We start from the raw sequence: 11,600 nt of genomic DNA, 5'->3' as shown, positions 1-11,600 counted from the left end.
ATGCCGACAAAAGGAATGAGAAGCCTTTGCTTTAGCCCCAGGACACCGTCCTTTTCCATTTCTAGCCAATCAATCTCACAGTATTCCTCCAGTACTCCTCGCCGGTGAGATTCCATGATCGATCGAACAATCGACGCCGCCGCTTCAATCATCATGAAATGAGACGCTGAAACCTCGGCTTACGCTAAAGTGACCTTTTTTTCTACGAAAGCAAAAGAGAAGCCCTGCAGTTCATAAGATCTGTCAAAGACCTACAGAAAACCATGCATTTACTTGTTTCCGATCAAGAATCCAGTTCAGATAAGCTAATTCGAGCTAAAAATTTGATGCAAATAGCAATGAAAAGGCCTCAGAAAGAGTTCTACCAGATTTTGTCGATGAATCGGCCTCATTTGGATCCTGAATCGGTTTCGACCCGATCATCGTTGACATCAGCAAGATCCAGCATGTCGATTTCGATGATGACAGTTTACCAGACGATGAGAACCGCAAGGCAGGAGATTCAATCACTGAAATAGAAGAAGTTTCTTCCATGGCTATGTCGGATCTGAAATTGATAGCCGATTGCATGATCGCTTCAGGCTACGCCAAAGAATGCATTCACATTTATAAAACTATTCGAAAATCGATCATCAATGAAGGTATCTATAAGCTTGGAATCGAGAAGATGATCTCATCTCAAGTTCATAAAATGGATTGGGATGCACTGGATTTGAAAATCAAAAACTGGTTAGAAGCAGCGAAGATTTCGATGAGAAAGCTTTTCACCGGAGAAAGAATCCTCTGCAATCAGGTCTTTGCTACGTCCGATTCCATTAAAGAATCTTGTTTTACGGATGTCTCAAAAGAAGAGGCCACGCTACTGTTTGGATTTACCGAGCTCTTCGCAAAGACCAAAAACTCCACGCCGGAGAAAGTATTCTAACTTCCAAGTTCTCGACTCAGAAGATTGGCAAGAGATCGAAACGATCTTCTCTTTTGAATCGACTTCATCCGTCCGAGAACAAGCTCTCAACTCGCTGGTTCGACTCAACGAGTCTGTTCGTGGGTTGTTGATGGACTTCGAGTCAACAATCCAAAAGGATTCATCCAAAACGATGGTTCCCAGCACGTAAGCAGTTAACGGTTAGTGACTAATTTGTCACAAACGATAATGTTAGTGATCGATTTATAACTTTTAAAACATTAGTGGTGAAAACGAAAATTGACCCAAACATCAGTGACCATTGACTTAGTTTTCCCTAAATTATAAACGGTAAACAGCAAATATGAGCTCTTACCCATTCTTGTTAATCCATTATCAACCAACCATTTCACCCAATCCTAGCCGTACATTTAACTTTTATAAACTATTAATACCCCTATCAACTCTAAAGCTCATATTTACTTTTTACTTTTTACTTTTTAATCTCTTCTTTCGGACGTTAATATCATATCTTAACACGTTAATATCATCGTTAATTTTTTTAATGGTGAATCATAGGTGATTAAACTAGAATCAAAACGTTATATTAAGTATGATTTAAAAAATAATAATAGATGGGTAACCAAAACAAAAACTAAGTAATAGGTGATTGATTGAATATGTAGTTTACCCACAATTATTTTTTGTTATTATAATTTGATATAAATTTAAAAATGTATAATCTTTTAAGAATATAACGCCTCATAAAATATTTTATTTTAATAGATTTTAAACGTTAAAAGTATTTTATTTAAATTGAAATTAATCTTTGTATCCATGTCAAATTAATCGATCACTATGAGTATTTTATTAATATGACTTTGACTTGAGTAAGTTTATGATTCTATTATAAATATTTTAAAAATATTATATGATCATTAATTGTATTAGTTTATCACATTATAGACCCTAAGTAATTTGTTAACAAATAATGATAAGAGATATTAATCAAAGAGTTGATATCTAATTTAATCTTTAAATTATAGCTAAAAATTTGTTTTATTTTTTAAATAAAATTTTAGTTATAATTCAAAAAATAAAATAATATACAAAGAATTCACAATAATTTTAAAAAATAACAAATTTTAAATCAATTATTTTAAAGAAGTCACAAATTTTATTAAAAATAAAAAATATTTAAATGATAATGAAGGTTTACAATCACAACGGTAAACTAAATATAAGGACAATTTTTTTAACCACAAGAAAATGAGGGGTTGTCCTGAATCTAATCGAATCTATACTGATATGGATGATCCTCGACGAGAGTAAGGTATGTCAAAACTTTGTGGTCACTGTAAATGTGAATGTCACAATAGGAAACATTGTCCACATCTTTCAAAATATCGATTGGGCCAATAAAACCTTCGTAATTGCATGTTATCTGTTGTACATGTTTGGATAATTTATCAATATCAATTGCTATCTTTATTTTTTACTTTTCATATATAATAACAAACTATTCAGACGTTTAAATAAACTCCAATCCATATATATATATATATATATATAACATTTTTCCAATAAAATAAACAATTTGTCCTCTTCTTTTTTCTTTCAATTTTAACATATTATTTTTCTTTTTTTATTCCTCTCGATAAGTTGTTTGTTGCATCATATTGATAAGCCTTCATTCTTCTTCTTCTTATGATGATCAATAATCGACTTTGTTGACTCTTTTATCTATTACTCATCTGAATATAAGTTTGAATTTGAATCATCAATGTCAAAGTAATCAGATCTGAAGTGATCTTTCAAAAAAATTATGAAATATTTTTCCACAAATGCATGATTTGATTCTCATATAAGTCCATCAACTCACCCGACTCCTATTTATAGTGAATTTTTTTCAAAATGGTCGTTGGAACTCGTCACGCCCATATGACGAGTTCCAACGGCAATAAAAGCTTAATTTTTTAATTATTTCTAAACGACTATATATTTAAACTTGAAGAACTCATCACTTCGAGGTGATGAGTTCCAAAGATTTAATTTTTCTTTTCATTTTTCTATTTAAAGTGAATAACTGTAAAAAATATTATTTTAATGAAACTCATCACCTCGAGATGATGAGTTCCAATAAAATTAATTAAATAATAAACACGAAATTTATAACAATATCTTCGAAACTCGTCATCTCGAGGTGACGAGTTCTCCATATACTGTAGAAAATGACGTAGATTCTAAAATAATTTTCTGACAATCCTATATCCAAAATGTTTTTGATGGTTGGCCTATTGGAAAGAGAAAAAAAACCTATTCTGGCAGGTAATTTATTCAAGATACAATCACCGATAACGAGGGACATTGTGCTCAAGTTTGAAACATTAGAATGGAAAGATTCGAATCACAACTTAACCGGTGTACTAGAAAAAAAACAGAGTATTGTTCTTTTTTTTTATCATAAATATTTCCAATTTTATCAAATAACTGTAATCACTTCAATGCAATACGTAAAGATGATCACATGAATCTATACAAATTATATACATACACACACAAAAAGAAGGGGGGAGGGTTTAATGTTTCACTCTCAGTCATGACTCATGCATGGAAGGACCGCCCATAGCCTCAAAATAGGTACTCATTGTAGTTTGTCCAACCAAAGAAGAAACCAACACTGTCTTCGTTTCGTAACCGGAAAACATACGGTAAAACAGGGAAAAAGCAGCTCCGTCGAAAATCAACCAAAAAAGTGTAATGGTAAATTCGAAATTATTCAACCAATATATAAATATATATATATATATGCTTCACCGTGATAGATGCTGGTTAAGAGAGAGAACATAATTATTTATGTTCTTTTTTTGTTTTTTATTGTTATTGTAATAACATCAAATGTTTTTTCTGTTGTTCCTTATTTGTGTAATGCCATTCAAGAGAGAATTCGATCCTAAAGATAGGTTAAGTCATCTATCAGATGATGTTCTGGTTTCTATTTTGTCTCACTTGCCGATAAAAGTTGCAACAACAATAAGCCTACTTCCACGACGATGGAGAATCGTATGAACTTTCCTTCCTAGTTTGGAGTTTGATGCTTCAAACATGTTTCTTAAGGTTAAAAACCGAACTTTGGGTTCTGGTACGAGTCTTGATGATTTTATAGATTCAGAAACGGACAGCTTCTTAAATATGGTGAATCATTTCGTGGAATTGTATCCTCTACCCGTTATTGAAGATTTCAGAGTTTGCTTTGATCTTAATAGAAGCCATAAGCGTGACATCGATAAATGGGTGTAGTTTCTTTTTTTGGAAATAAAGCTAAAAGAATAGAATTGAATTTCATAAGATTTATAGGTTTAAATCCTCCAAAGCGTTTTTTATATAGATTGTGTCCACTGAGTCTTGGTTTACCGAGTTGTATTCCCCTTACATCTCTTGTACTGAAATGTGTAGATGTAAGTGATGAAGTTATTGAAAACTTTGTATCCAATAGCCCTTTTCTTGAATGCTTATGTGTTCAATGTTCACCAACTCTGGTTCATGTGAGAGTTACTGGTCCATCACTTCACCTGAGAAGCTTGGAGATATCAGGCTGTCTAAATCTTAGTCTAGAACCAACCTGTTATGTTTCAAATATAATGGACCAGAAATAGATATTCCCTTTGAGAATGTTCCAAACCTCACAGCACTGTGCATCGGGGAGGTTTCGTCTCCCCCACCTGGTTGGAAGTTCCCGAAGATTTTGACAATTTTCCATCAGCTCCAGAAGCTTGGACTCTTCATATATGTGGAGGTGAGTTAAAAGAATATACATCCATTGAGTTGCCTTTTAAATTCGTTGTGTTTGTGGTTAATTTACAAATTCTAACTCATGGTTTGAGAATCCAGGTAGAGGTGAGAAGGCCGCATGAATTCCCTCCAATGAGTCGGCTGAAGCAGATGAAATTGTGTGTTTTTACGTTTGATGCTTTGCATAGCCTTCTTTTCTTGTCTTGGTGGATAAATGCCTGCCCTTCCTTGCATCGGTTCGTTTTGGATGCAAGCATTTTTGCTTTCTTCTGAATCAATGAATTTGCATAGAATATAAATGTAGAGAGACACACGATGCTACTAAACTAATAATTTTGATTAATTTCAAATTGTCAAAAGGTTTTTCTCATTCCTCTACTTCATGTTTGTAGCAATGGATAAACAAGAACTTCAACATGGTTTTGTAATTGGGATAATGTTGAACCCTTTTTGATAGATTTGACTAGGTAGTTTTTAACATTATTTTAGTATTATTTTCTTTAATATTTTAATTATTTTATTTTTTTGTACAAGTTTTCGCTATAACCATCTCCCTATTTTGTGTATCTGGTGCTGCATACAATGCTGGCAGCAATGGACAGCTGGGCAATAAATTATAAACGGTAAACAGTAAATATGAGCTCTAACCCATTCTTGTTAATCCATTATCAACCAACCATTTCACCCAATCCTAGCCGTACAGTTAACTTTTATAAACTATTAATACCCCTACCAACTCTAAAGCTCATATTCATTTTTTACTTTTTAATCTCTTCTTTCAGCCGTTTTTCTTCTCCATCATTAAGCTTTCATTTTGCTTTTCTCTTCTTCTTCCTTCTTCCATTTTCATCAACGAAATCTTTCACTCATGGCCCCTAAAAAGAAAGCTGATGTTAAGACCTACTGTCGAACCCGACTCCATTACCAAGAGCACCATCTGCTCGGCCGTTAGATATTTTCGGCAAGGGCCCTATGAAATTTATGGAGGCTGAACAGTAACCTGATACATGGAGGAGTTTTCTGATCACGAATTTTACTATGAATAGTATTTGATTTGCCAAGGGTTCCCGGAGCAAACTTAACATAGTTAGTGGTGGATGTGCCCATTGCGCATGTATGTAATTTCAATTTTAAAATTACATATACAGAGTTATAGTGTATATTAAAAATATAATCAGCATTGCCTCAACTTAAGTGCTTGGCAAAGTGAGCTCAATGCTATTGTGTTCGAAAAATTTATTAAAATCCTTCTTTTCCTTCCTGTTTTTGAAATTTCTCAGATTAATCAGTTTTTGGTGTAATTGCACCCACCAATCAATTGAAATTATTCTCTAGACATAATTTGTAAACATTTCGATTTAGGATATAATATAATTAGTATAATAGCAAATATAAATATGAAAGAAATACGAAAAACAATTGTAGAGAAACAAACATACCCTAAATGTTTGTAGTGGAATTTTTTTTATAAATAAGGTACTACTGTATTTGGAAATTTTCTAAACTAAGAAGGGGTACACATACTTACTGTGAAAAAAGAAAAGAAACAACTAAATTAGATGATTTCTATTGGCTTTAAGGAAAGTGTTGTAATTCGTAAGTATGAAATGGTTCAATAATGCTACATATATAATGATAAAAAATGCTTATAAGCTTTTGACTAAATTATCATTTTGTTCTTATATATTTAAGATAATTTTAGTTATAATATTTTATTTTGAGACAAAAAGACTACTTTTAATCAATAAATGATCAATGTTTTTTAACATGAGTTCTTTCCTTTTAAAATAAAATGTTGGGTGATCAAAACGTTCTAAAAATAGGAGTTAAAATGATTATTTAAGCAAACATTAAAGACATTTCTATCATAAAATAAAACGTTGGGTCAAATTACTAAAAAAATAAGGAATAAAATTATTATTTAATCAAACATAAAGAGATTTTTTATATCATGTCAACATTGTAATAGCTTTATTATTTTAAGTTTTCATTTTTAAAAAAAAAATATAACTCTTGAATTTCTTCACTTAATGTGATTTTTAAAAGAGGGAAAAAAATAATTTGACCATTTGAGTCATGGAATTAAACGTTGAATGTTACAATGCTAATGTGATGATTCACGATATTGATATGATAATTCATGATACTAGTGTGACAGTCTTGATGTTGACAGGATAATTTAATAGTGTTGATGTGACGGTTCATGGTAAATGATGACATACAGAGAGATTAAATTATTTTTTGTCAAGTTTGAGGCTAAAATTATTTTTTTATAAGTGAAGGCATAGCACAAACTATAAAATAATAAATTACTAATTATTAAAAAATAAATATTTAAAAATATTTATTAATATTATTAATTAATTTGTCTTATTGATTATAAAATGACATCAATTTATAATTTTACGAGGATGTAGTTATTCAAATTTTAAATCTCTAAGGAGAACAACACTTCTTTAACTGTTGAGGTCGTTTAATAGTTTCTTTAATTTTTTTATACATATATTATAAATAATATGTACATATAACGTACAGACACAAATAACTAAAATCGAAAAACAGAGTTGGGGAAAATAGGATGAGATCTTGGAATTCATCGGTTATTCTGTTCTTCTTTTCATTGCCTTTCTTCCTTCTCGCCTCACCCTCGGCGTCTTCAATCGATTATCAACAGTAATTTCCCAATTCCTCCCCTTTTTTTTATCTTTCAATTATTTTTGATTTATTATACGGTTACAGAATGTTTAATTTAATCCGATCTAATTTAAGCTTTAAACCCTATTTTTGTTACTTTATGCAGTGAAAGAATCCGGCACAGAGTTTTGATGAGCTTCAGAGAAATTTCTAAAGAAAGTAACGGTACTTTCGATTGCTCTCCCTCTGGTCCTTGCGTTCCTTGCGTTTACTCTGAGAAGGTCCCCTTTCTTTCTGTTTTTTTTTTGTCTCATTTTTATATTTTCAAGTTGTTATTAATTTGTTGAACTCTATAGCTTCAATGTTAGAAGCTGTAGATTTTAGTTTTAGTATGAATAAAATATGAATTTCTGTTTTGTTTTCCGGAAGTGACTTTCTTAATTTACTTAAAATGAATGCTTGTTTTCCGATAAAATTGCAAAGATCTCCGATTTAAGACGATGTAATCAGTTACAGAAGTAATACATGTACCCGTTTTTAATCTAAATATTTAGTTATTCCTTTACATTCATCGGAAAAGATGGATTAGATCAGTCATTTTAAAGGTTTTTGTTTCAAAGTTGGTGCTAGACCCAGCAATTCATGGATCCCTCATGTTTGTGTATTTTTCAATGTCATAATTTTGTTTAAGATATTTTGTGTTTATATAAAATTTAATTTGTTAATAATTTGTACTCTGTACATTTTGCTATTAACCTTCAATCTTATTTCGGTATGCATTTTTTGTTTTATTTGTTTGGAATGTAGCCGTCTGTAATCTTTGTGGTTTATACCTTTCTTGCTTCTTCCTGCATTTGAAAATTGTTTGAGGGTTTCATTAGAGTACTACTTTTTCTTCAGAGTGACAAAAAATATCGGTGTAGTGAGACCGGATATCGTATCCCTTTCAAATGTGTTGAACTTGATGATGGTGCAAAGGCTGAAAATAAACAAAAAACCGAGAAGGATAAGTCTGATCTTGAAATCCCAGTCATCAATGAGAAGTCAAGAAAACTTAGAAGCTTACTTGATGATTCATCCGTATCGGAGAGTAGGGTACAAGCTTACATCACCTATAGAAGCTGTATACCTGCAGTTAATGAAGAGAAGTTATCAGTACTCGGTTTTGAGGTATGTACTTTTTGGTCACCATTATCTTTTATTCAATTTTCGTAATTGATTGATTAGACAAACATCATATTCTTTATCCTCATAACATGTATCGGGTTGCATACTTTATAGGGTTTATTCTTGAGTTTTGAGATATGTGTAGCCATTCTAAATATATTTGAATTAGATGGTTGACTCCTATGTTACTCCGGCTCTTCATTTTTTTTAACTACTCGTATCTGACACTCATGTCCGATACATATCTAGAAATGTATATGGGTTATGATCCTTTAACAATCCTCAAATTCTTGAAAAAACTTAGAAAGATTGGACATACCCGTATAGGACATCTGCCCATATTTGGCACCCACACCCGAGTCCGAGTAACATAGGGTGGTTGTCTTTTCCTTTTTGCTTCAGATCTCTTGTTTGTTGCTTTTTGGATCCTAATCTTCTATTCTCCAACAATCTGCAGATTGATTGGAAGCATAAGACATTTGAAAGTCATACTAAAATTATTTCTCGTGAAATAGTAACTCATACTAGGTTGATCACACTTCTGCATTCTTTTCCATTCCAGAGCCCTTTTATTAATCTAAAACTTGTCGAGGCTATATGCCCGTGGTTTGGTTAAGTAAATTTCTAGTTGTATTTGTGTTGTAACCGATGTGTAATTTAGAAGTTATAAAACAGCTGAGACAGGACATTTCTCTTGGTGATTATATGTGCAAACGAATGGGTGCATAGCATCATATTCTCAACCAAGCATCCATGAGAATACAAAACCACGGATTGATTTATTATTAGTGCTACCGTATATGAAATTATTAGTGCTACCAATATCAATCAAAATAGTGACTAGTTGACTTTTCAACCCTCAACAACTTTCATGGTTTGAGGATTAGAATAACCAACTAATGAATGAATAGTGTACGTAATTGACTCACCTCCATTGTCATCATAACTTTCATAGTCAGAATATTCAATTTCAATCTCCGATTCATCTGCAACAGGTTCAATTATCAAAAGTTTTCATTGCTTACAACGATGTCTTGTACTTCACTTTTCATCATAATGCCAACATGTGCCTTTTGTGGAGTGTTCTTTAAGCTCTTCTTGGGTCAATCTTCAATTATTAGAGTTGCGATTAGAAGTAGCAGAGGTGGCTTGCTGACAGTCTTCTCACTAACACCCCTATTAACTCAACAACTTTCTGTATGGGTCTTCTATTCGTGTAACAATGCAAAAGAAATCACAGTGATCATAGTACAGGGTTGGTGAGCTTTAACTACATCAAATATCAGGATTAAGGCCTTCAATGAATGTTCCTACCATTTGTCTCTCCGACCAATCCTTAGCTCGATTTGACAGTCACTTGAATTGGTTTTGATACTCCAAAATCGTCGAGGTTTGACGAATTTTAGCAAGCTCTCTTCAACTTTCTCATATTTAGATGGCCCAAAACAACAAGAAGGCCCCTTCTAAATTGTTCCCATGTAGAAATTTCATGGCATGATTCAAATCAGTCATACCACTAAATAGCATCTCCATCTAGCTGATTGAAGCTATTTCCACTTTAGATTCTTCTGGGGTTTTCTGGAAGCGAAATATTTTTTTGCTTTTGGAAGTCTAGCCACATGGATCACCATCTTCCCATCTGCGAAACTCCACCTGTATGTTGAATAGCATTTTTTCGCTTTTTGTTATATTGTATTGCTTGAAGAAAATATCCACTAGGCATTATATATTTATACTTATAGGATTTATAATCCTTGTTGACCAAGGAATTAGGGTTCATAAGATTAAGAATTCTATTATTTAAAATAATAAAATCTCTAAAATCAAGATCCTATCATATTGTCGCATTATCAACCAAGAGTCTATGAGACTACAAAATCACTGATTGATCGACTCTTATTGTGTCAATAATTAGAGACGAAATTGCTTGAGTTGGATGATTATGTCCCTGCTGATGTGCTTTTTTTTTGCTGATTTGATGCGTAATATTCGGAACTAATTTGTGCAGGGAATTATTTTTGGCTTACTGCTCGTTAGTGGTTCAGTCGTGTTCTTAAGAAGAAAGCGGGCCATTACCATGCCCGGAGTTTCTACAGGGAGGATCCAACCTAACTCCAGGTTTTAATTTAGAAGCCCTTTCATAGGAAAACCAACTTTGTTGATTATTGAGGCTTTGAAGTAATTTAGTATAAAACTACATCTACAGGTAATGCTTTAGTTGCTCTTTTTTACTCTCTTTAAAACAAAAAAACTCAATGCTGCAGTGAAAATTGTTGAAAGTAATTTTTCCTTGAATGTAATGATGTATTTTAATTTTCCTGCACTCTTTAGTTAAAAGCTTACACGTGTTGGTGGTAAGCAATGTTAACTGGACACGTAAATCTACTTGGTATATATATAGAATATCGTATCTTCCACATATGAATAAATTCTTTTACATATCCATGTCGGATGCATACTTGTATCCGATACTTACCTCAAATGCGTTTAGCATAGATAGATGGCAAGAAGTTACTTTACACCGAGATGCTACAATGTCTTCCAATGCTTCCCTGACGAGATTTGGATATAGATACTTGTTTGATATTTGTATGCTTTAAATTTTTTTCCGTGGTTGTACATAGACCGAATTGACTGGATCAATCGGTTGACATATTTAAATATCTATCATTAAAAATGACATTTAAGTATTAAAACTGTTATTCTTAACACCTGTTTAGTATTGTTCCAAAATGTTAGAACTTAATGATAGACTTTTGAAAATAATAATATTACTACATTTCGAGAAACTCTTACTATTTGGAAAACATATTATGCTTTAAACCTTTTACGCAACTCACCGAGCGTCTTTTCAAACCCGATTTTATTTAGACCAAGTTTTCTCTACCAACAAATAATCCCCAGACAATGATGAAGTGGAAGCTCGCCCTTGAGTAACGCATGAATGCTCAGATTGTATGTGGATTAAATTCCTTGTTATTTCATCGTCTGCTGGTCTGCAAATGAGATTCTAACTGCGAATCTCAGAGAAGAAGATAAAACGGGTTATTTCCGTTTCTTTCCTCTCAGAAACATACAAAGATACTAACTACTATGAGATTCT

General features: G+C 32.4%; 1 protein-coding gene and 1 pseudogene across 1 annotated transcript; both read left to right on the top strand.

The window, feature by feature from the left end:
• LOC120130420 lies at nt 1–4,969 on the top strand (annotated as a pseudogene).
• Nucleotides 4,970–7,241: 2,272 nt separating this feature from the next.
• LOC120130434 lies at nt 7,242–10,810 on the top strand. The gene is made up of 4 exons (XM_039147664.1): nt 7,242–7,369; nt 7,497–7,611; nt 8,231–8,500; nt 10,506–10,810. The coding sequence occupies exons 1-4, from the start codon at nt 7,275–7,277 to the stop codon at nt 10,620–10,622; spliced, it is 597 nt and encodes a 198-aa protein (XP_039003595.1). The 5' UTR covers nt 7,242–7,274; the 3' UTR covers nt 10,623–10,810.
• The last annotated feature ends 790 nt before the right edge of the window (nt 10,811–11,600 follow it).

This window comes from Hibiscus syriacus, unplaced genomic scaffold, assembly GCF_006381635.1.
Source record: "Hibiscus syriacus cultivar Baekdansim isolate YM2019G1 unplaced genomic scaffold, ASM638163v2 tig00110547_pilon, whole genome shotgun sequence".
Lineage (NCBI taxonomy): Eukaryota > Viridiplantae > Streptophyta > Magnoliopsida > Malvales > Malvaceae > Hibiscus > Hibiscus syriacus.
This window is presented reverse-complemented; position numbering and strand designations above follow the sequence as displayed.

What these genes read in the sequence shown, in the direction of transcription:
- LOC120130434 (XM_039147664.1), top strand. Translation starts at nt 7,275, where the DNA reads ATGAGATCTTGGAATTCATCGGTTATTCTGTTCTTCTTTTCATTGCCT. An exon ending in TCTTCAATCGATTATCAACA is followed by an intron (nt 7,370 to 7,496) that starts GTAATTTCCCAA and finishes TACTTTATGCAG; the next exon opens with TGAAAGAATCCGGCACAGAG. An exon ending in TATCAGTACTCGGTTTTGAG is followed by an intron (nt 8,501 to 10,505) that starts GTATGTACTTTT and finishes TAATTTGTGCAG; the next exon opens with GGAATTATTTTTGGCTTACT.